General features: G+C 37.8%; 1 protein-coding gene across 2 annotated transcripts; it reads right to left on the reverse strand.

Moving 5' to 3' along the window:
• Positions 1–5214: 5214 nt before the first annotated feature.
• Asb11 (ankyrin repeat and SOCS box containing 11) lies at positions 5215–25687 on the reverse strand. 2 transcript variants are annotated; one of them, XM_004635066.2, is made up of 7 exons: positions 25456–25687; positions 17246–17325; positions 13111–13218; positions 10381–10531; positions 7683–7817; positions 6402–6593; positions 5215–5800 (listed from the first exon to the last, which is right to left on the reverse strand). In XM_004635066.2, the coding sequence occupies exons 1-7, from the start codon at positions 25634–25636 to the stop codon at positions 5676–5678; spliced, it is 972 nt and encodes a 323-aa protein (XP_004635123.1). In that variant the 5' UTR covers positions 25637–25687; the 3' UTR covers positions 5215–5675. The 2 variants fall into 2 exon arrangements, with proteins under 2 accessions (XP_004635123.1, XP_004635124.1); XM_004635067.2 differs by lacking the exon at positions 25456–25687 and adding an exon at positions 24402–24613.
• Positions 25688–25891: the final 204 nt, after the last annotated feature.

Genomic DNA, 25891 nt, shown 5'->3' on the forward strand with positions numbered 1-25891 from the left:
CCATAAATAAATAAATAAATAAAAATTTTTATTACAGGACAGGCCAGATAGCTCAGTGGACTAAAGCACCGGCTTAGGCAAAGCGCAGGGACAGGGGTTTGATCCTCAGCACCACGTGCCGTGCTGGCCCTGCCCCCAAAATGCATTGAGAAGGTGATTGAGACTGGATGTGGTGGCGCACACCTGGAATCCCAGTGCTTGGGAGGCTGAAAACAGGAGGATCACTACGAGCATTTAATGATTTACTGATTATATCACTTGTGGTTGAAAATGTATTTAATGTTTCAGTTGGAGTCTGATCTATGTAGTGAGACCCTGTAGATGCTATACTAAAATACATTTTTAAAAATTTTATTACAGTAAAAATACATTGTAATTAAATACCTTCAACATGTCCCCTTTCTGGCTAGCACACACATCATTCTTGCCACTTGCTGAAGCAACTCTAGAGGTCTTTGGTAAATGTCGTTAGTTGCACTGGTGTGGTTCCCTCAGTATCTTAAACTAATTCAAACGATTTATCTTTCATAGCCATTTTGATTTTGGAGAAGATCTACAAGTTTCACAGTTCCAGATTCTTTGAATAAAGTGAATGAGAACCCACTGCGATGTTATTGTGAGCCTTTCTTTCCACTGGATAGCAGTGGGGAGCAGAATTTACTGTATTTTTATCACACTTCATAAAAACACAAAAGAAGACTTTCAGAACTGCTTCAGAAAGATGGATATGTGTGTTTGAAACCAGGGGAGGTATGTTGAGGGGGATTAATAGCTATGTGTATTTTACTTCAATAAAAATTTTAAATTCAAATGTTTGCTCTTTATTTTGATCACATCTATCTTTTTATAGGGAGATAAGTAAGAGACAGACAGAGTCATACAGTATATGCATAGGTAATACTGGGCATTTATTTGATCTGTAATAATTTTTTTCATGAAAATTCCTTATGGTGCACAAGTTTTAAATTTTAAATTTTAAAATGCATCTCTAAATGATTTTTAAGTATGCTCATCTCACTTCTGTAAATTTTCTAAGAAATCCTTTAAGCAATTTAAAGATTTAGAAAAAAGTTTCTGTCAGTGTTATTTATAATAGGAAGAAATTAAAAATAAATATCCAAAAATATGGAAATACTTAAGGAATAAAATATGACCTTTTAAAAGGATAGCATCAAAAGACTGAAATCTAAAAAACATTGGAATGAGATTTGTTCCTATCAGTTGCTCAGCTGACATTTACATGTCACTTATTCCCTATTGCCCCACTAACATGAATGGGTTCAAGGGCAAGCACCTCGTGTGTCTTCCACGCTATTATGCATCATCCAACATGTACTAGATGGTAGGTAAAATGTGTTGAATGAATTGACAAATTCAAGTATGAATCCTACGTGCACTTCAATTATGAATTCTAGAACATTTCAAATTATGTAAAATTCTTAAAAATTAAATTACTTTATAAGTAAAACATATGACACCGTGTGAAAAGGTAAATAATCTATATTAGTGGTTAAGAAATTGTAGACAGAGCTGGGGAGATAGCTCAGTGGTCTGAGCATCTGCCTGGCAAGCGTAGAGACCTGGGTTTGATTCCTGGCAGTGTGTGCGGTGCAGGCCTCTGAACCCCGTGTATGCAGTGCTGACCACAAAACCAGGCGTAGTGGTGCACCCTTGTAATCCTAGCACTGGAGAGGCTGAAAACAGAAGAAACACAACTAGTCTGAGCTGCATAGTGGGACCCTGTACCAAATAAATAAATAAATAAAATGATTTAAAAAGAAGAAACTGTAGGGAAAATAGTCTCATTAAAAACTTAAGATCTAAATATAGTTTAGTAGAATGTAGGATTTGAAGGAAATTTAAAGATAACTTTGTGTTCTTCATTGAAAAATCACAATATATCAACATCACTCAAGATTCAGGAACCTGGTTTCTGTTCTCTCAGGATCCAGTCCATCACCCAGATACACACACATGCACATACACACACACACTGAACATGGACATCTCCTAGTGTTGAGGGGTCCATTCAAATGAACTCAGTGTCAGTTCAGTACCCATGGTCTGCAGGTTCAGATAGCACTAGAACAGCAGGACCTTCTGTATCTTGGAGTCACAGGCAATTTCAATATCTTTGAGCATTCCCAGAGCTTAATACAGAACTCAGACACTGAGCAAGATTCTATTTGACACAAAACATGTACTTATGGAAACACTTTGAATAGAGAAGCTATGGAGTCCTTAAATTTTTATCATAGGAAGAGACTCATTCTTCCAGCTGTTTTGGGGCCAACAATGACTCAAATGCCTCCGCATTCTGTTTCAAAGTCATAGTTTCTCATTGCCATTTCCCCACCTTTTTTGCTTTTGTATGGGTGTCATCTTCAACAGCTTTCCTGTTTGTACCTTTGATAATATTTTTATTTATGGAACTGTATTGTTCTTATTTATTTGTAAGCAAACTTTTTATATGTTGAAATGTAGGTATCAGTAAGACAACTCTGCCACTTAATATTTGGGTCACATTGAATTTTATTTCATTTCTTGGATTTTGGAATATCCTGTAACTTCCCCAGAATTTGTGAAAATCACCTTTCTCAAGAGTAGTGAAGGGGCCCAGGAGATGGCTCAGGGGAATAAGTGTTTCCTTGGCAAACACAACAGCCTGAGTTCAATCCCTGGTTCAAAAAAAAAATGAGTAGTGAAAATTCTGCAGAAGTTTTTTTTTGTTAAACCCACCTATTATAGAAGAAGTGGTATCATCCCACTGGAAGCAGTGTAAGGTTGCATATGTACATACTATACCATGTAATACAATAATACACTATAGCATGAAAAGCCATATAAATAAGCTAGACTTTTCCCTTAATATTTCCCAAACCCCAAAAATACACACAACATCGTGTATGTTTCAGGCTTAGTGAAGGTCTGGATAATTTTTGTATTTTCTTAGCAATAGCTCTAATAAATAAAACTTGAATGTCCACATTCTTATTCAAGCAATAGCTTCTCAGTCTCCACTGGGAGTGAGAAAAAAGCCAAAGATAGGGAGGAAGAGTCTACTTTGTTATAGTTACCTAGTCGGATTACTTTTCCTTTTCACCTGCCAGAAATCTCACATACAGTTTTCCAACAATTGGTTTTTTTTCTTTCTTTTATATAGGATATTTTGTAGCATATTTTAATATATTCTAATTTATCAATATTTCCCTTTCAAGTTTCTGCTTCTCATATTGTGTTTAGAAATGCCTCCTCATCCATGTATATTCATGTACATCTTCTTCTAATATTTTTATTTAAATTGTTAAACATTTCCCCCAAAAGATCAAGATTTGTTTTTGGAGTATAAAGAAAGATGACAATTTAAATTTTCTCTTTCTGCCTCTGGGAGTCAAATTCAGGAGTCCTCTACCACTACATTCCTAGCCCTTCTTATTTTTTATTTTCACACAGGGTCCCATGAAATTGCCCGGTCTGGCCTTGAACTTCCATCCTGCTGTCTCAGCCTCCAAAGTAGTAGAGATTATAGGTATGTGCCACTATGCCTGGTTGAATTTAACTTTTTCCCCATGTAGTTAACTAATTAAGATCATTAGTTATATACAAAGTTGTAAAAATAAGATAACAGTGTAGAACATAATAGAATGGTAAGAGAATATAATGTGAGCCAAATATGTAATTTAAAATTGCATAGGGTTCACACTAAAAAGATACAAACACTTAAAGTTAATTTGAATAATGTATGCTACTTAACCCAACATACCGACATCAAAAGTTATTAATAAAATACTTCACATTCTTTTGTATTGAATCTTTGAAGAATATTGTGTGTATTTTATGCATGTAGCACATCTTAATTCAGCCTATCTACAACTGCGGTGCTCAGTGGCCCCATGTCAGCATAGGCTTGGAGCAGTGTTTCTCAACCTTAGCAATGCTGACATTTTGGAGCTGACAATTCTTTATCATGGACTGCCCAAGCATCATAGCATGATTAACTACAATCCTGGGCTCTACCCACTACATATCAGTAGCACTTTTTGGTTGTTATAAGCAAAAGCATCTCCAGACACTGCTAGATATTGGGGGTGGAGGGTAACCTGGGCCACAGTTGAAAACCAAACACCTAGATAATTTTTTTAAATAACATGTTTAGTGTGAATCTTATGATTATCTGAGAGAAAATTTCCATTTTAGAAGCTAATAGGTATTGAGATAGTCACTGACTCAGGACAGTAGTACTTACCAACAATGAAAAGTCTGTTGAATGCCTATATTCTGAAATCGGAAAAAAAAAAAGAGAGGAAGAAGGTGACAGAAGGGCAAAAAGGGAAGGAGATAGGAAGAAGAAGAGAAAGAAGAAAATGGTTTATGCATCTTTGTGCTTGCTTTGGGTCTCTATCTACATGAAAAAAAAAATACTGACCCAGAATTGAACCCACCATGATGGCATCAACATGTCATTGTTTCAAAATCCCTGAGTGCTTTGACTTTGAAAAAAAGCCAGTACTTGGGTTGCAACATGCATCAAGAAGTACCTGTAAGTCCTGGGAGTTGGGGGCAGCAAATGTCTACCCACCTCAGAACTATTTCACTTTGGAGAACAGCATCTGGCATCAGAAGTCAGAAGTCATAGAACCCAACCACTTGGTGAGCTGGTCTCTTCTACAATCTTTGTCTACCAAGACTGAAGGAATCCAACCACTGTCATCCTGATCTAAGCAGACACCACTTTAATCCTTTTCCCTGCTCTGGTTTTACACCTCCTGCAGATGTATCATCATGCATCCACAAGGCTCAGTAGGCACAGCTACACCTCATAATTCCCAATCATTGTCTAACCCTGCTCTTGACAAACAACAGTCAACTCTGTGTACATCCTTAAGCCTGGTTTCAGGTAAATAACCACGATTTCTTTGTACTGAACTCTCCCAACCAAAAATCCCTTTGTGACTTTTCCCTTCCACAGTGCCCCCTTTTTGTGCTCATGGCCCTCTAAATATCTTGTAGCCTGTGCAAGTTTCTGGTCTGGTCTCTAATGCCAGTGGTTCCTCTTGGGTTTGTTCTGACATCAACCTGTTCTGTTGAGGTAGTTCATGCTCCTGCTTCTTTTTGTTTTTATCCTAACAAAGACTCCAGTAATTGGAAGTCCCAATTAACTGTGATGTTTTAAAAGTATTTAAGCTTTTTAAGTATTAACAAATGACAAAGAAATCAAAATTGCAGCAGAGATTTATTCAAGGAAGAAACAAAAGAAAGAAGAAATAGGGTAAAATAGAGGAACTAAATTAAGAACACATCTTGGAATACTTAACATGCCTTATAATCTTACCTACATGAAATTACATATGCCTATACAGTATTCAGAATATTGACCGATAGGTATTAGAGGATCAGAAAATAGCCTACCATTTTCACTCTACTTCACAGTTTTTCTAACTTTACTAACAAAAAAAGCTAAAAAATAAAAGGTTTCTGTTGCCTCTTGAGGAATGAGAACATGAAACTACCAGTTTGCATTCCCCAAATGTTCTGGCTTATCAGCACTTTGCTTGAATTGCTGAATTCTTTTGACAATACCAAGAGTCCGGTTGTTAGGTGTCTATACTAAGAACCCTGGGTACAAGGGATAATAATCTACTTATTTCCAAGTATCTTTTCATGGACCACTGGGACTACCGGTACAGGAGGAATCTTTCCAGGGGCTCTGGCAGACAGAGTTTGTGGACATCTTGATGACATGCTCGACCCAAGCACTTCCGGACACACAGGCGGCAGAGCTGGGAAAGAGCAGGTGGGCCTGAGGGGCAGAATAAAATTGATGAGAATCTTATGGTAGGTGAGTGGCAAGGACAGAACGCGAAACTGGAGGAGGCTAAAACTTTCTAAGAGCAGAAGAAAAACTGTATCTGATGGGAATTATAGAATGAGCTAGCAAACACTAAAAACAGACAGGAAAATCCTGATTTGTCCTTCTGGAGGGGACATTTTTCTTTAAGTTACTACTTTAATGGGGTTTGCATTACTGACATCGAAAGCTGAAGATACCTAGAGGCAAGTAAGGCAACTCATTTATTTACTGCCCTCCTCATGAAAGTGGTATGCTGGCCTAAGGAGAAAATGCAAAGGAAAGTACTGTACTGACCATGCAGGACCTCCCCCCCCCAACACACACACACAGAGCTACAAACAAAAGCACAATTGCAGAGAGGTAGTCCACAGGAGGTTTGACTTGTGCTGTCACAGAGGCAGTGTGAGAAGATGAGCCCTCAATGTCTCCCTAGCACTCCTAGCACTAGCTGAACATGAGGGGCTGCTGGTGGGGTCCCACCTGACATCCCGAGGGGCCTTCCATTCTTGCAAGGATTTCAGCTCAATAAACATGTGCATCCCCTCCTTACCTTCCCGGAGCAGGAGGGCCTGCTCCACACTACTTTTGGGAGCTGCCAAGTCAAGTGCACTTTTGCCCTGCGCATTTCTGAGTTTCAGATTAGCCCCATAGTCGGTCAGCAGGTGGATGATTTCTGCACTGGCCTGTCTTGCTGCAGCATGGAGGGGGGTGTCCATCCATTGTCCATTGTCAACACTGGCTCCTTAACAGAGCAGATGTGAGTGTAAAGCACAATGAGCCGAAAATAGAGTTCTTGTATACAAAGACATCTCAAGTGACATGACATGTTTGACAAAGCTCTGAAAATACGTGACTTAAGTCTACAACCTCAGAAATGTCTGTTAAGATCATTTCAAAACATTTTGGTGGGAAAACTGATAGAGATGTTTATAGTCATTTTAAATAGTTGCCTTGCTTTCCCATACAAAATGTGTGACATACACAGTAAACTATTCACGGCTCTTGTTACAGAGAGTTATTCTGTTTTGTGGCAAAGACAAAGCATATATATATATATATATAATTTTAGGCTTGAAATTATCTTTTAATTCACTGAAGGGAATAATAAATGATGGAAATAAGAAACAATAAAAACTTCTTAGAAATAAAAATTCTCAGTTAAATGTTCTTAATACAACCTCCACCTTCATGACAATGGCTAAGTATATTAAATCTTTAACCAATTGATGACTCCAAAATATTTTACTTCTCTCTGAAAGCTCAATCTTTTGGGATTAAAAAATAACTAAGTAATATAGTAGGGTTGACATAAAATAGTCTTGGCAAATGTCTATTGCTTTTTCTTTTTTCTTTTTTCCTGTCCAACATCTTCCTGGAAACCACAAGTAGATTTCCCTCTAGGGAGATACCATACCTTCTTGCGATTCCCAGTTCATGTGTTTCTAAGGAAACCAAATGATCTCAGAATAAACTGTAATGTAGGCCTAAGCCAATGAGTGTAATCCATTCTTTGGCAGACAGAATTGGTTATGAGATGGGTTTGTGATCCAAAGAGTCAATACTCCTTGATGTGTGCCAATGAAGAAGATAATGGGCCCAGGTGTTTCTGGAAGCCATCTTGGGACCACCAGGGAGAACCATATCAGGTAAAAGGAGCCAACATCAAGGAAAGCAGAACTGAGAAATATAGACACTCACTTCTCTAGAGAAATTCTGTTTTCAGCATTTAAACATCAAATGCCATCAGAATTTTTTCTAGTCTAAGAACTTCAACTTGGAAGACATTAAAAAAAGTTTAACAGAGTCTTCTCATAAGATTTCTGATAATTACCTAGTTCCAGAAGTTTCTTCACACAATCTAACCTCTGGTATGTGCAGGCCACATACAGGGGAGTTCCAAGCTGAGGCACCTCGTGGTCAATGTTAACATTGTTTGCTAGCAGAATCTCCATGCACTCTCTGTGACCTGGTGGGACATAAGATAACCTCATTCAAGTAAGAGACACATTGAATACTCATAGTATTATATGACTGTTTATTTGGAATGGGCTTTACAAATATTCTAGATCTCTCTGCAATAGGAAAAAAATATTTTTGAAATGATAGAAATTCCTTAAATAGAACACTAAAAATAAAAGTATGCTCATGCTTTCTTCATCCAAATCTCTCTGTTCAATCCCTGAGGTGACTCCAACTGAACAAAAGCTCCAAGGAGCACAGCTGAAATCATTCCTTAGAATGAAGCCACTGTTTCACAAAAGGAGCTGCAAGGTCCAGAGGCATAAAGGACTCTTCCTATTATTGCTCTGAAAAGCCTGTGCTCAAACCCAAGGCTCAGCCCTATTCTCTCTCTGTTACAAGTGCTCATTCTGTTCTTCACCTATGTAGGTTACATTGGCTGGAGGACTTGGACCCTTATTGTCTTTAGCCAAGAAGACACTTGTGAGAAGGAACTAAAAAGTTATCAAATATAGAATATACTTAAATACACTTGCAAATTAAGTGACTAACAAGAACTATATAAACAAGCATTCTCCTTGGAGTTTGCCCAGTGAATGACAGACATGAATGCTTTGTATCATATGAATGATTTGTTCAGGAAAGAATGCTCCTGAGGCATTGACGGAAGCATATAAAGAATTGGTTCTCTTTGAAAATTTCAGTGTTTCCTTTTGAAAAGTCTTATCATTGATAATTAAACTAAGCAACTTTTTCTTTATAAGTGACTTACAGGAAAGATTCATCCTATACCTATGGGATTCATCACAAATTCTGAGTTAAGCATGAATGTGCATTATAGTGTAAGAACCAGAACAATATGTAGTTGTATGTCCAAATACATAAATATACCAAGACCATCGTGTCAGTATGTCAAAATACTGATGCAGACAAAGCTTGCTTGATAATATAGGTATAAATCTATATAATAAGCCAGAAATAATATCTAATTACTACTTAAAAGTTATCTAGTAAACATTTGTGAATAATCCTTGTCTCTCTTTTAATAAAATCAGAAACTAAGCTTAGTTTGAGAGAAATGTAGTCTTATGAAGTTTTAAAATGAATACATAAAACTGAAATGACTAAAGCTAATATAACAGTATCTAAAATAATGAATTTATGCATTATTCTTCCATCTATGAATATTAATCTTTCACAAGATTTTATAACAGAAAAATGGCGTAGAGCTGTATAAACTGTGCTTATGAGATGTGTAAATGTTTCATAGGCACACAGATAACAAACATTCAATATATAATCAGTCAAGCAAAGGAGGAATTACTTAAGAAATTGAATCCAATCCCAATATATATCCATCTTGAAATGAGACGGAAATGCAAACAATAATTTTCTTCAAATCAGCATTAAAATTTTAAAGAGACTTAATAGTTCCGAAGTACTCCTTTACTCTACTTAAAGGGTTTGCTTGATGTTTGGGGAATGGCTTATATTTATTACTACTCAATAAATATTTATTAAATATATTGAGATTTGGGTAATTTGCATCATTTAAAATAACACACCAGGGAGAAGACTTAGCAGTTGACATGAATAATAATCTAAGACATAGAGCCGGGGAGATGGCTCAGTGGAATAAGTGCTTCCCTGGCAAGCGCAAGGACCTGAGTTCAATCCCCGGTTCCACCAAAAAAAAAATAATAATAATAATCTAAGATATATCTTTCACTACTGCCTTTTGAAATACTTTTATTCCTAGTTACAACAAGAAAGGTCACTATTCCAGAATATTCTAATTTCTCTAGCATATTCCTGACTTTGATATAAGATAATAACTTCACTAGTGGGTGTCAATGAAATGTTGCTCTCTGGAAGTGACTTCGATAAAAGGCCTTATGGTTTCAATGGCATCTACTGTTTCATGTCTAGTCTATGCATATAGTTTTAAAATTCTTTAAAATTACTTTTTCTTCATATCAAAGGTAACTCATGAGAGTATAAAGTCAGCATCAAGACTTGGAATGCCTTTTAAAGTTGGGACTTTTTTCATAACTGTGACCTCTAAGTCTCTAGATTGCATTATTTATGGACAGTTACATGAACTAGTCCATTAGAGATAGTATCATCCTTGGCTTTCAAGGCAATTTCATAATTTATTTTATGGTTGTGGTTGTGTTTTATGGACTTTAAAGGATGTAGTGTTCTTTTCTACTAAGAACAGAGTCATAAGCTCAGTACAATTCACGAGGTCACAGCTACTGTCTTGGCTGCATCAGCTGCTACCAAAATACTAGCAAAGAGGCTGAAGGAAAAAAGGTCTGCTGAGAGATTGTCCTCAAAAAATGAGACTTCTGAGATATGAAAACATTCCTGGGAAATTAAAAGAGCTGTTTCATGTCAAAGTGATGTTTTGGGAAGATTTCAGAAAATTAAAGTTATTACCATGAGACTTCTAAACTACACATAGCCTCATGATGAAACGATCAAGGGTGGCCAGCACTGGACCATTGATTTATGCACATTGAATTGAGCCTATCGCTACTTTGTGTGCATTGTGGTGGCTTATTTACCTCTTTTCACTGCCTCGTGGATAGGTGAAGCCAGGTGTACCTCAAGCTGGGCCTTGGCTCCAAATTCCAGCAGCACATTGACACAGGCAGCACTGCCACTACAGCAAGCATTGAAGAGGGGTGTGGCTCCATGAACTGTCACTCCATTGACCTGCCAATGAGCAAAGAAAGATCCAGAGGATTTGCTATTTCTTCTGCACCCTCTTCAACTGTCCACTCCTATGTATATGTCTGGGGAAATTCCCCATGAAGATAAATAAGTGAGGGAACTCCACATCTTTACAGTATTATGAAAGCTCATGAAGTTTTTTGTACTAGCCAACCAAGTTACTATGTGTTAAACATTTAGAACATTGCCTGGTGTACATTAAGCACTGAATTAACATTTGCACCAACAATTATTTCCATTAATAACGAGCTCATTCTTTTTGTAGTAGTGACCAAACATGTCCAAAACCAACCATCACTAGAGCAATAAACTAGCTTAAGGTTCCAAGTGTTATATTCTCAAAAATATCCTTGGAAAACCCCCACATTTCTACTGTCTTTCTTGCCACAAATTTTCTCTTTGATTTATATAACTGATATAAATTGAATATATTAGCATCAACATGGTACTTCCAACCATCTTCAGGACCTTCTAGGGATGTGGGAGGCACATAGTGACCAAACATGTCCAAAACCAACCATCACTAGAGCAATAAGCTAGCTGAGAAAGGCTGAGAAACATCATTGAATATCAACAATCTAAAGGGAAGGACATCAGGAGATCCCAGCACTCTGGTGGGAAGACTGTCATGTGAGGCAAATGTCATATCACAATGATGGTGTGATATCAGACCATTTTACCTCAGCGACTAACAACAGATGTTTGTGAAAATCAGGACTCGAAATTATTTTGCTTTAGAGTCAAACATTATTTGTCTCCATATTTCCAGTGAAACACACATGAAAATGGAAAGTTAAAGATGAACTGCTAAGTTGGCTGACATAGAAAAGGATAGGTAGAAACATGCAGAAATTTATTTGCTAGGGATGTCCAGCTTTATGTGTTTACTAAAAAACATTCGGTGGAACTGGTTTGATTTTTTTTTTTTTTCGGAACCGGCGATTGAACTCAGGCCCTTGCGCTTGCCAGGGAAGCGCTTACTCCACTGAGCCATCTTCCCTGCCCTGGTTTGATTTTTTTTCCAAGTACCATTTTCATCGTTACACTGGGAAGTCTTATTATTTGATTTCCTATAATTTTCTATCTTAGCTTTTGCTACCAAGTATTTATTGAGCACTACTAGATGCTAATGTTTTGGAAACAAAGATGAATAAGACAATTGCCTCTTCTTAAGTAGTCTGAATTTTATTTGGCAGGACAACACGAAAATGATAATTTTGATACAATAATAAGTGCTTTAATTCACTAGGGGTACAAGACAAAGGATAGCATAGACTTGAGAAATAGGAAATAAAGTCAATAGGATTTTGTGATCAATTATATAAAAAATGATAAGTACAGCATTTCTCCCTCCCTTGGGAGAGAAGAATATTTTTCCCAGTCTCTAAAACTAGCAGTCCAAGATAAGAAGCAAGTCCCAGTTTGAGATGCACGCAATTTAAATTTTCCATGGAACTGACGAGTACGGTGAATTTTCTATGGGCTGACCCACTTTATCTTGTTTTTTCTCATTTTGAGTTACATGTTAAGTGGTCTAACACTGTATGGAATTTACTGGCTCTTCCCTTATAAAACTTCCAAACACAAGAGACTATTGTCTTATTCTTTTTTGTCCTCCACTAAAACTCCTCTGTGACGTGAGAGAAATGCTTACCATTTCCCACCAGCAATCTGCTCGTGATTCCAATCATCCAGCTTGTGAGGAAATGGCCCTCACACAGCCTCACCCTCATTGTTACCCAGGAGCTAAGTGGCAACTTAAAGCAGTTCCACCTAGAGGAAATGCACAGCCACAATGGCATTGGAAAAACCAGTTTGTGACAGGAAGACTTTTATATTCAGTTCTCCACGTACAAACCCAACTTCCACGTATAATGTAAAAAACATCATCATTACCCACCCAAAGAACTTGCAGCTTGTAAAACAAAACACGCAAGGACTAGATCAAACACCGGCATTAACAATAATCCATCATCTGGCAACAAAGTATGGATGTCACTGAAGCTTTTACAAGCTTTTATTTTTGTAGGCCTATTCCAATATGTGTGTTGTACGTGACTGGTCCATCATTCTTTGCAAAAGTTAGGATATAAGCTAAAAATAAGATGAAGCTCAATGCAATGTGTTGCTTTTCAATGTGTTATTTTCAAAAATCCACTAATTTGGCAATTTCGTTCACTAAAAATAATGGTTGGCTCACAATTAAATTAAGAGTTTTCCAATTGTGTTAAAATTGTTCTTTTTTTTTTTTTGTAGAACCAGAGATTGAACTCAGACCCTTGTGCTTGCCAGGGAAACGCTCATTCTACTGAGCCATCTCCCCAGCCTAAAATTATTCTTACAATGTTTTGCAACAAATATGTTTTTCAAGTCAGCATCACAATTTTGAAAAAGAATTATGAATTATGACATCTGAATGCTCACACATAGGAGTCTAAGATGAAGAGACAGGAGTAACTTGAACAATGGAATATGAAATATGGACATGGTTGGGACCAGGTATGGTCCCATTAGCAGGTGCTCCTGGGTAAACAGACCCAAGTGGCAGGGTTGGTACTCACATGTGCACCGTTTTCTAGTAAGACTTTAGCGCAGGCCACATGACCTCCAAGGCATGCTTCATGAAGAGAAGAGACTCGGTTAATTGTGACAAGGTTCACATTGACACCCTATAATTGGGAGAAAAGATAGTTAAATGCTGCCATGACCACAGCAACCAAAGCAAAATTGTCCAATAGGTTTCCAGAGTTTTCACTGCCTATGGGTCTGAAGAGTAGAGGCCATGACCTGGAAAATCTAAACAAAGCACACAAACCTTAAATGCATTCAGTCAGCCAACATTTATTCAGCAATCTGGATAAGATAATGCAGGACCTGAGTCTTTGAAATTTATGACGAGTCTCTCTTCCCTAAGAACCTACTGGAAAGAGAGCAAGAATAATGTTATATTGGAAGCAAGCTCTAATTTTCATGGGTAGCATGGATTTCTGTGAGCTGGCTTGAGGAGTAAGAAAACGCTTCCTAAATGGGATAGTATTTAGCTAAGACTTGAAGGAATAAACTTTCAAGCCCCGAGACAAAAAGTAATCCATTGCGAGGGAACAGAACAAACAAAGGCGGGATGTGTGGCAGGGCCATGCAGATAGTTGGCTATTTCCGGATTAGAAATAACCTACAGAACAGAGAAGCTGGAAGGAAATGGAAGGTGTGCAAAGATGACAAGCTGGGTGAAAGCAGCACTGCTTCGCTCACAACTCTACTGTGTAAAGAGGGGTCTAAGTTCTCCACGCCTGGGGCCAGAGAGATTCTCCCAACCCTCATCTCCTTACCCAGGTGTGTTACCACCATATCTACCATTCCCCCTTCACATACTCCCATGCTACACCTTCCTCATCCTGGAGTCCATATGGCACGTGACAATGCCGGCCTAGTGGCTGGGAAACTCTGACTTCATGTATTGATTCCAACAACTTGGCTCTTACAACTTTCCCTATGATCGCCACTTTCCATCTGCAAAAAGAATTGGGTTCCTGATCTGTCTGCTGTGCTAAGCCCTGCTTTTGATTCCCTGCCTTGTAACTGACCTACAGAAGCTTCAAAAACCTAGTGCCTTGTGTCTTCCAAAACCCTGAACCTCAGACTCCAATCTAGTACCTACCACGCCTGCAAGAGCTCCATAATGCCAGCTGCATCCCTGCATGGCCAGCAGCTGGGATTTCCCTCTGTTGTCTGTCCCCTTGTCATAGGCCCTCTCTGCGCCTTCAGGATCCTACTCACTTTCACATCCTAAATATGATGTTGTTATTCTAGAGCTGTGTTACATTTTTCAAATTGGACATCTAATACAGTTAAAGAAATCTTTTCCTTTTCCTTTACCCAAATACAATTTCCTTTCAAGAAACTAAGATTTTGAAACTGGCTAACCCACAAGGTGGCAGCATTGTGCTACAAAAATAAATAAATAAATAAAATTTTAAAAATTGCAGAATCCCAGAAATTGTAGGAATTGCTGCTGGATAGGCTGAAAAAACATCCAGAGTGAATCGTGCTTATTGTACACGTGAAGATGGAGAACCCGAAAGTTCAAATTATATGTAAAGTTTGAGGCCCTCCAGCTATTGGTGACAGCCAGTGTAACCAAGGAGAACCTGAATCTTGGTTTAATCTTTTCTCACAGTGGTTTCATATTGTACTCGCGTTTACCACATTACCTAAAGGAGAACTCAAGTTTTAAGAAGTAGTAGTTTTTGACTAGCATGAAAAGTACAGAAGTGGGAATGTAGCAAGAAAAACGTAGACTTTTCTATGAAATATCCCTATACATCCAATCAATCATACTATTGAAGTTAGCATGCTTACAAATGGAACTAAATATGTCAAAGTCCTACATACAGTGTGAGATCCTGGATGAGATCCTGTGACAGGAAAAGGACAGGAGTGTGATGACTGGTGAGATGCCAGGTTAGTGAATTATATCATACCAGTCTTGACTTTTATTTTTCACTAATGTACTATGGCCATAGGTAAGATGCCATTAGAGGAAGTAGGTATAAGGTACTCCCTCCTAGTTTTGTATTTCTTCTTGAAAAATATTGTGAGAAAAAGTTTATTTAAAATACTAATAAAAAGGGCCAGGAGATGGCTCAGTGTTATAACCGCTTCCCTGGCAAGTGCAAGGGCCTGAGTTCAATCCCCGGTTCTGCAATAATAATAATAATAATAAAAGCATTGAAATAGAAGGCTGAGAGGGAAATGTTTGATGCAAGATTTTTCAGTGTACCTCTTCATTTTAATTTATTGAATTATGTGAATATTATATGCTAAAAATAACAAAATCTTAATTAAAATCCTTAAAAATGCATAAACAAGTGATAAAATCAGGCGCCAAGCCTATTATTGCTGACAGTTTTGTTTTCATTTTGCCTCTACTTACTTTCCTAAGAAATAACACAATTCAGAAAGGAGAAAGAGGGCCGGGGGGATAGCTCAGTAGAATAAGTGCCTGCACAAAAAGAGCAATGCAATCTGGGCATGATGGAGCATGCCTGTAATTACAGCACTCTGGGAGATGGAGGCAAGAGTGTCACAAGTTCAAACCCAGCCTGGGAAAATACTGACTTAGTGTGACCTTGTCTCAAAATAAAAATGTCCTGGTGATTGATGTAGCTCGGCGTGAAGGTCCTGGGTACAACTCCTGGTACTCCAAAAAAAAATGCAGCTGTTTAAATGAAACATGTTGAAAGATGATATGTGGAAAAGGGATATAATGACTGACCTCTTCTGTATACATGTAGACTTCAAAACAAACGAAGCAAGTGAAGTACTTTCTTCCTTTCACAATTTTTTCAAGGCTATTACTCATTATTCAAGGAGATTCCAAATGTAGTTGCTAATAACTAAGAGGTTAGTGAATCTTCCTAAAGGAGTGAGATTGATCCATTTTGTCAAATTCTTTTGAAGCTTGCTCTTCAAATAGTGTACCATTTGGAGTAGGCAGCTTCACACACAATGCCCACTCTTCCCCAATTCCTAACAGTGTCCCATGTGTGCCGTATCTTCCCCTTGAGTGTGGGTTGGACGTACTGACTCACATGTAATGAGTGGAATATGACAGATGAAACAGGATGATACTTCAGAAATTAGGTTATTAAAAGAAAAAACCTGTGGCTTCCTTCTTAACACTTTCTCTAGAGAAAACCAGCTGCCATCACATAACATGTAGAGAATCCTATGTGACAAACAATTAAGACTTGCTAACAAGCACACAGGTAAGTATGAAAGCAGATCCTCCCCCAGCTAAGCCATGAAATAGCTACATGGCTGGTTAATACTTTGCATACTGGGAGCTCCCTGACCTACAGAAACCTCAAGAATCTATGTGTTTCTTGCTTTGAGCCGCTATACTTTGTTGCACAGCAACAGTGGACAGATGCAACTTCAGGATTGTTGCCACTAACGTACATGGAGAGAACTAAGGTGAATTAGTACAACATACATTTGCAGGTATCTTTTCTGGCCCCTCACAAGCAATTGACCAATTGTAACCAGCATTGTAAAATTAAACTTCTAAGTTAGTGAGCTATTTTCCTTTGAGATTGACAACTTCCCAAGTTTTTTTTTCCTGCTGAGCACATAGCAGCACTCCCTCTTTAGCCCAAAAGAAGTGACAGAGTATCCAGATGGTCAGCCCCCAGAGGCCAGAAAGAGGAGGATGAGCTGCAGATGGCTGGAAGTGACAAAGCCATTGTGGCGATCTGCATTGTCTCTCTGTACTCTACTATAAAAGACCCTTTATAGTAGCAGCGAAATGGTAATTTGTAGCAAATGTGCCCCTCCATCTCCTAGGCAGTAGCTTTGAATAAATCCTTTTTCTTTTTTATCCAAATATATGCCCTCATTTGATATGGTCAGCAGCTGCACAGACGAGCCTCAGTGTATGAGGAGAAGGGGCAGATAATACATAAAGTAAAGGAAGCCCAGAAGAGAAAAGAGGGAACTGGGCAGAATATGAGGCAGTTCTTTAGGAAATAATATACGAGACAAGCAAACAGTAAGGTGTATGAAGATATATATGCCTGGAAGGGCAGTGCTGGGACCCAGATATGGTAAGCAAGATCTCTGCTACAGCCAAAGCTGAAGAAGAATGATGCTTAGTTTTAGCATAAGCTCACAGGAGCAAGTCTTTTGTTTACTTACTTGTGAAATTAAAGTTTTAAGGGCCAGTAAGCGCCCCTGGGCCGCAGCTTCATGAAGTGGGGATCGATCAGCCCAGCAATCTGAAACACAAATCAAGCTCAGAGTCAAGGGCTGAAGGCTTTTCCCGCAGCAGGCTCATGCTGCCCACTCGCTGTGAAGGAGGATCTGGGGGAGAGGAGGGAAGTAGGTACCGTGCATCAAGCATTCTTGCCAGCTGCTGTCAGAGTGACAGGTTACTGTATGTAAATTCTATTAGTTTGGGGACCTGTGCACAGGGGCACAGTCAATCTCTGTGCTCTGGAAGAAGGGGGCAGCTTGAACAAAGCAATAAATTGAGTTCAAATGAATAGTACCCAGCACTTGACTCCAACAGCTCTAAAGAAGGCAAAATGAAGGACGAAACAGGTCAATGAGCTTCCAAGATTTCCATTCTTCTCTCTCTACCCATTTGTACCCAAAGGATTCAACAGGCTGTGGACTAAAGAAGAGGCTTCAAGAGTTCAGAGAAAATGTCTTTTTCTAAATTCCCTAGGTAAATGCCTCTGCTTCACTTGATAAGGAAGTTCACTTATTGTAGTGCACAATGTCAGTTTTAGGTTTCTGATAATATAATCCTCAAAACGTTTATTTTTCCTTCAATAGCTTTACAGTGGGTAGTTTGTTGTGATGGCCTAGGATAGGTTTTTATCAGAATCACCTGACTTCAATCCCACCGTGACTACTCTGCCAAAATTAGCACATTACCGAAATTGAAACTCAATTTCCTGATCTACAGAAAGGAGACATAGTCACCTAGTATTTGGTAAGTGTTGTGCCCTGTAAGAGGGCCAAGAAAATTGGTCCATGATGCTAGGCAAGCAAGACTGAAAATATATGATTAATAAACCAATATGGTGGGCCACTATTGTAAGGAACAGCTTTAGAACTGTTTATGTCAATGTATTTTTCTTGTAATTGCTTCTCTGGAATCAAGATTAACCAGCTAAATAGACATTGGAGAAATAACACTCTGTTAAAAATGCCAAAGGGCAATCTTTTTTTTTTTTTTTTTTTACTAGAAGAACACCTACTCCAATTTCCAAAATTCAGGCATTTTTCAAATTATTACTATACTCTTCACTAGAAAGAATGTAACACACTTTGGATGTAGCACAAAAGACCCTTCTTAACCTTTTCTAGGTGATCCTAGTGGTAATAAGATTTCATATTTTCATATCAGCACACTTACAAAAATTAAATTCCTCCAAAAATGGAAATGTGTGAATTTGAAATGACATAAAGACTCAGGAAAAAAATAAGCTTTCCCAGTGGATGAGATCAGAGCTATTTGCATTCCAATTAGCCTTCTGCCTACGTGGAAACCCAGTGTATCCTCTCTAATGCTTTGGGTTAAAAATGGAGAAAAAGTAGAATGAACTTTGGATTGATACTGAAAGCATCAGTAGAAAATTTTGATTTTTAACATAGCAAGATCCATATAAATTTAGTTGTAAAGTGTAGATGTGTACATAGTCATATGTTTTTTAAACATGGTGTTCTGAGAAAAGCAAACCAATGCTCCCTGGAGAAAAAACATATCCCAGGTCCTTCCCAGAAAAAAAAATAAGGTAGTTTCGACCATCTTGTCAGAAAGTGCTCAGAAAATAGGAAATATCAAAGAGACAGCGCCTGATGTAATGAGGCTTCCATTCCAGATGTGGGATAACTGGAACACCAAAATAAATGAGAACAGGAGATTACAGGCTATCAAATAAAATAGGAGCCTATAAATCCTCACTGATAAAGACAATAGAATATTTGTGAGTCCTCACTCATAAATATTACGCAGATATGGGAAAAGAAAGTGGTTCCTCATAATAGAAGGCCAACTTAGAAATGTAGATGTAAAGACAGAATTAGCCCCTTTTTCTTTCTCCACCAAAAATTCATCAACAAAAGGCACAAAAGTAATCAATTATACAGAGGAACAAAACTTCAAAGAAACCAGCTTATTCAGGTGGTCAACATTAACAGAAGCAGAGGTGGAACCAATGGGCACTGTGTGCCATCTGACAAAATGCAATGAGCTGCATCGTGTACCATCAAAGGGAACACAATGAGAAAACCAGGCCATTGCTTCTATGACATTCATGTCCCCAAATTGCATAACCTGACTGTGATCATGAGGACACTGTGCACCAACACAAACAGAATAGCTATCCTGGAGCCAGTCCAAGGAGGAACTGAGGACTGTTCCAGGTTGAAGGAGGCTGATGAAAAACAACATCTACAGGCCACATTCAACCTTGGATTGGGGTCGTTTTGTTACTAAGGACATTATTGCAACAGAAATGGGATATCTATGCAAAGAGAAGCAGAAATTCTTTGAAAGGCTCTTATAACTTTTCTGTTAGTTGCAATTAGTTCCAAAATAAAAAATAAAAATGTGAAAGAGAAAGATAGGAGATAGACAATAGCATTTCTGATTGCACACACCTGATATAGAATGCCAAACCTCCCTCCTCTTAGGTGCCCCTTATCTACACTTGTATTTTTTTTAATTTTATTTATTTATTTATTTGAGAGAGAGAGAGAGAGAGAGAGAGAGAGAGAGAGAGAGAGAGGCCAGCTCAGCCCACCAGGGGGCGGGCTGGCTGGCATGTGGTGCTGGGGGATTGAACCGCGGTCCCTGATGCTTTTGCTAAGCTTGTTCCAAGTAGGTGCTTTAGACCACTGAGCCATCTCTCCAGCCCCATACACTTGTATTTTTTGAGGACCCCAAGGCTTTCAAGAGGGAAGGGAAACAATTCTCATTGTTTCATGAATGAGAATAACCTCAAATGAATGACCACCATGTTGCTCCACATTAAGAAGTCTCATGGCTTGTGTTAGAAATAGGACCGAAAACCAAGGTTTAAGATTTCAGAAAAAAAAACTTATTGTGGTCTCTTAAGTTCCACCTATCCTCATGGTAAGTCACTTGTCTTTGTTTTTTGTTTTTTATTTTTTGGGTTTTTTAAATGTATTTAGTACAGGGTCTCACTACACAGATCAGACTCATAATGATCCTGCTGTTTTCAGCCTCCCAAGTGCTGGGATTATAGGCACACACCACCATGCCCAGTCTCAATCGCTGTCTCAGAGCGCTCCGGGGGCAGGGCTGACATGGTATGTAGTGCTGGTGATTGAACCTTTGTCCCTGCACTCTGCCTAAGCAGGCACTTTAGTCCACTGAGCTATCAGGCCAGCCCTGGTCACTGGTCTTTGAATGCTCTGACATCTATCTTCTCTTGATAAAGGGCATGAAATTAATCAATTGTATCACCTAAAAGTAGAAATCCTTTTTGTTTCCCAAGTGGAAATAGGAGCATTCTCAAGGAAGTAACCTTTCCAGTTCCACTGTTTTCCACCACTCGATTCAAAGGACCTTGAAGGTTTTTTCACAGAATCATTTCCTTGTAACTGCCAAGGTGAGGGTCTTGTGCTTCACTATGCTTGTTCCCAGCAGCCACTCACACTTATCATTCGCATTTTGCAAATCGGAGCTAACTGTGAGAAATTAAGGATAAAAAGTTTTTGGCAGGTTGAAAATTTTTCCATTTCTTTCAAAAAATATGCAGCTAAGCTCTCCAAGTAAATGAATACTTAAGTAGGACTCAATCGTTCTCCTCTGAGGCAATCTATTTTTAGTAATTTGGCAGACTGCCTGGGTCACAGGGCTGCAAACACATTATGAAGATAGTTTACGAATATATTTGCTTGTTCCTGATGAGGTGTTCAGAAAACGTTCGAGTATTTTTTCATTTCTTCTTTTGATAGTCTCTCAAAATGTGATCTCTAGCTCTCAAATTCTTTGGATAACAATTTCATGATGACTTCTGAAACCATATAATTTCATGATAAACAATAATAATACTTCAGATGGAATATATTAAGTTCCAAGTATTCATGACAAAATTAATCATTCTATTTTACATTTTATTACAATTTTCACCCTATGTAATTCAATAAGTATTTCAGTTTAGTAGTTTATTATTCTAAAAGAGAACTTAATTGGTTATAAACCCCATAGCAATCTTTATTTGCTTTATTCAAGTTCTGAAGTTATATGAAAGAAACAGCTCACATGGTAGATTTTAAAGGGAAGAAAGGCCAGGGAGATAGCTTGGTGGTCTAAGCACCTGCCTTTCAAGTGCAAGAACCCAGGTTCAATCCCTTGTACCGCATGCCATGTTGGCCCCTGAACCCCAAGTGCACTGTGCCAGCCACTGAGACTGGGTGTGTTGGCACGTGTCTGTAATGCCAGTGCTGGGGAGGCTGAGACAGGAGAATTACTATGAGTCCGAGCTGTGTAACAAGACCCTGTACCAAATAAATAAATAAATAGATTTTGAGAATAATAAATAAATAAAGGGGAAAATTCATAAACGATGTTAATTTTGAACCAAAATAAAGGCAAGAACATAGCAGAATAAAGACTAAAAAAAAATCAACAACAACAAAGGTTGGGCTGGCCAGATAGCTCAGCAAACTAAAGCACCAGCTTAGGCAGATGGAGGGATTAGGGTTCGATCCCATGCATGCCATGCCGGCACCACCCCAGGGCTTGCTGAGAGCAACTGAGACTAGGCGTGGTGGTGCACACCTGTAATCCCAGCTCTTGGGAGGCTGAAAACAGGAGGATCACTATGAGTCTGATCTGTGCAGTGAGACCCTGTAGACCCTGTACTAAATACATAAAAAAGACAACAGTCAAGAAAGTAGTGTAATAAATTTCCTGAGATATCTAAAATATTATAATAAAATGATATTAAAATTAATATTCTGTAGAATATCCAGTTCTGGAAAAGATACAAGTCAGTGACCCATGTTAGACATAATGAGCAGGTTAGAAAGAAGGCTTCTTTGAATCCATTAAGGACAAAAGAGTTGAACTACAGATGAGAAATGAGGGATCAAAGACCCTGGTAGGAGCTCATTTTTGCAACTTAATAAAGGCCAGCAGGCATTTAAGATATATACTCCCTCAGAGGATGGTAAGGATTAGAGATGAGAAAACAATGAGCAGAACTAAATAAATAACAGAGTGCTAAGTAGAGACTTGGGTGCAAAATGAACAAAGAAAATCCTATTGGAATGGAAAGGGCAGGAAAAAGGAGACAGGATGAGAAGTCAGGCAGAGGCATGGCTGGTAAGTAGAGCCAACTCTTAGAATTTAGAATGAACAGGGGCCGGGAAGATGGCTCAGTAGGATAACCGCTTGACTGGCAAACTTAAGGATCTGAGTTTAGTCCCCGGTTCCGCCAAAAAAAAGATTTTTTTCTATAAATGTAATTGCCCCCTAGCTATAGGGGAAATGTAAAAAAAAAAAAAGAATTTAGAATGAGGACAAGTGATTTTGAGTGTAATACTTAGAACAGTTTCCTAGACTTAGCTTTAAAAAGCTTATTTTAAAGGGAGTACTATAGTTCTACAACCTCCTATCTACAATTGTAAAATCCTCCAAATTCTGAAAACTAAGCTGTCCTCTAAATGTGATGCAAACTTTTTTGGTAGTAAAACAAAGCTGGAACTCAGGTTAAGCAGTTTATTATTTTTATTTGTGTTTTCACATAGTATGAATATTTATTTGCACACAGTGCAGTCTTTCTAACATTTAAAAGGTCCTGAATTCAGAAACATGCTTGAACCAGAACTTGTGGATAACAGATTATGTTGGCCTATATCTACATCTTACTTTCATCATCTTTGATGACCAGGTCACAGTACTAAATAAAGCACAGTACAAATCATAAAGGTTGAAAATTCATACAGCATGTCTCCCTGGAGAAAGTGTGCTTGCAGAAATATCTGTCATTTTAAGGGGAGATTCCAGTAACCCATCTGGTGCTGTAGGCATAATGCCAAGGGGCAGGAATAATGTTTCAAACTATATTTACTGACAAAATACATAAAGAAGCTTGAACAAACAAAACTAATACACAACCTAAACAACCAGCCACAGCTGCACTGAACTCAAATGAGTTATATACAAATGTATTAGTTTAAACTGCAATGACATCTCAACTAATCATTCCAAAATATGAAATTCAAAGGAAGGAATTCTAAGAGATTTATGGCCCCCAAAAGTGATACTTTATGTGGAATGTGACATTAGGTGCAACTTCCAAAAGAAAGAGTGCCCAGGAACTAAGAAAGTGTGAATTCTGCCCTGGTTAATTTTTCTGATTTCTCTTTGGTTTTGACATTACCAGCAATAGTTAACAAGAATGGAACATACCAGCACAATCAAGAAATGTAACCTTGAGCAGGCCATTGTAAGTCAGTTAGTTAACCTACTGATTGAATGTCATATATTTTCCCAAGCAACATATCCTTGACTGATGAACAGCAAAGATAATTTCTGGTTTCACACATTCACAAATTGTGTTGCTTTTAATACATCTAGATTTGAATATACAGGATCTGACTACTTGTAGTGTCAAAAGAAAAAACACTATTAGAATCAAGTAAAAAACTATTGGTTCTTGCATGTAACCAACACATTATTTATAGAAAGACTTATTTACCAAATCTGGATCTACTGTGTGCCTGACATATATCTATATTGTGTGGGAGGGGAGTGTAGGGGCATAGATATACACGAACACATACATATATAGGAAGGAAATTAAATTCAGAAATTAGTGTGCACTATTCTCACCTCTTACTCTTTTTAACAATAACTGAAAATATGTTTTTGACCTTATAATGCTGATTATGTTGTTTGAAAATTAAATAAATATGATTGTAGGAACTTGAACAAGGAAATCTGTTTGAGCTAGAGAGTGAATGAACTTTAAAAATATAAGTTATAGCTACAGAACTAAATTTCAACCACGCTTACATGGATTTTCACTACTATAAAATCTTTTCAAGAATGTACTGAAGAAAGGACAACAAAACAGGAACAACACACAAGAGCAGTGAGAGAAAACATTTGTACACAACTCTGCTACTATTTTGTTGAACTTTACCTAATGTAAACCATGAGGACATTATGAGAACATCAAAATTATTACTAGAAATTCTAAAATGCTCCTGTCCAAATTTACAAATGGAATTAAAAAATAGCTTTCCATATCATGCTTAACTTGAAACTATGGAGAAACGTTTTTCACCAGCCAAAGTAACATACCTCCCTGAAATGTGTGACAAATGTAATCCCCAAAAGAAATCTCTTTCCACAGTCCAGGCCTTCTGAAACTTTCTGAAACTTCAAAATTCTTCTCATTTTCCCCAGTTAACTGAAGCATTCCGATGCTTCGTCTTTGGAGGTCTTATTTCTTTTGGATAACACTGCTGACGTCTAGTGTTTTCCCAGTTGCCTAGTGTATCAGAATCACATAGCATAAGACTATTTTGAAAGAGTCTTGGATGCAAATTGAAATGGATACTGGATAAAGAATGATGTAACCCTGGAACCCCGGCAAACACTAAAAATACATAGGGAAATTCTGAACACTGTTTATGAATAAATAGTCTCCTATTAAGTGACAATCCCAGCAGGGACAAGGATATCTGATTCATTTAGTTTTGTGGCACTTCACTACAATTAAGGTGATTTTTTTTTCTTAAAAGAAATGTAGACTAATCTGTACAAAGCCTAAAGCTTTAAGATATTTTATCCAAAACATGGTATTTTATAGTATAAGAAGCTCTGTTTGTGGTGCTTTGCATAGACCTACTTACAAATTGATTTAGTGAAGAATTTTTCTGAGGGGGACAACTGGTTAATCAATTCCATTTGCAAACAAGAGTACAGAAATACGTATAGCATGCCACATTTGATGCTTTAAATCGAATTTATTGGTTGTTCTATTGCCTAAGAAAATGTAGTCTTGTTCAAATACTATTTTAAAATCTGATTAAAAATATTAAAGAAAATAATGTTATGTAAGTAATTATTTTGGCCAGTAGAAATGAAATTTTTCAAAATACTCTTAGAAAGCCATCACCCTATTTACTTCTTAGAATATTAATAGATTTACTGACTTGCAAAAATGAAGCTGAAAATCCGTCACAAATTGGTGCTCCCAACACCACCTTCTAATTTAAATTGTTAGGTAATTTTCTAAAACTACCCACTCAAAACCAAAGTATACAGAAAATCCGCCGTCTTGAAAAACTGCTCAGATGAATTATCTAGGAGGGTATTTTTTAAGCATTGGGAAGAAATTCATGTATTTTACCTGAAATTCCACCATAGATCTCTTCTGCTATCCTAGCAGCTTCTTTTCTATTTCCTTTGACGATATAGAAATGGGTTAGGAGAGCCAAAAACACTTTAATTAAAAGCTTGAAGAAAAAAAAAGTAGCAAACATTGTAATAAAAATGTTTTTAAAGCCATAGAAAACAGCACCATCTTCCATTTTGGCTTATGCTCTGTATAGGTTCCTATGACTGCAAATTTTCACAGAGTTATAAGTGGTATCATATGACATCTATTTAAAACCTAGCACTCGGTGCTCCTATTACTGAGGACTTAGTTTGTAGGTTCTAATCTATCTCTCATTTGGTGACTGCTTATGCAGACACCCATGGCAATGTTAAATAAAGAAATTCTCTTCTACCAGAAATACCCAGGAGTTCTAGAACTGCACTACTCAATGCTATCTAACAGAGGA

This window comes from Octodon degus, unplaced genomic scaffold, assembly GCF_000260255.1.
Source record: "Octodon degus isolate 3935 unplaced genomic scaffold, OctDeg1.0 scaffold00069, whole genome shotgun sequence".
In the NCBI taxonomy this organism is placed as follows: domain Eukaryota; kingdom Metazoa; phylum Chordata; class Mammalia; order Rodentia; family Octodontidae; genus Octodon; species Octodon degus.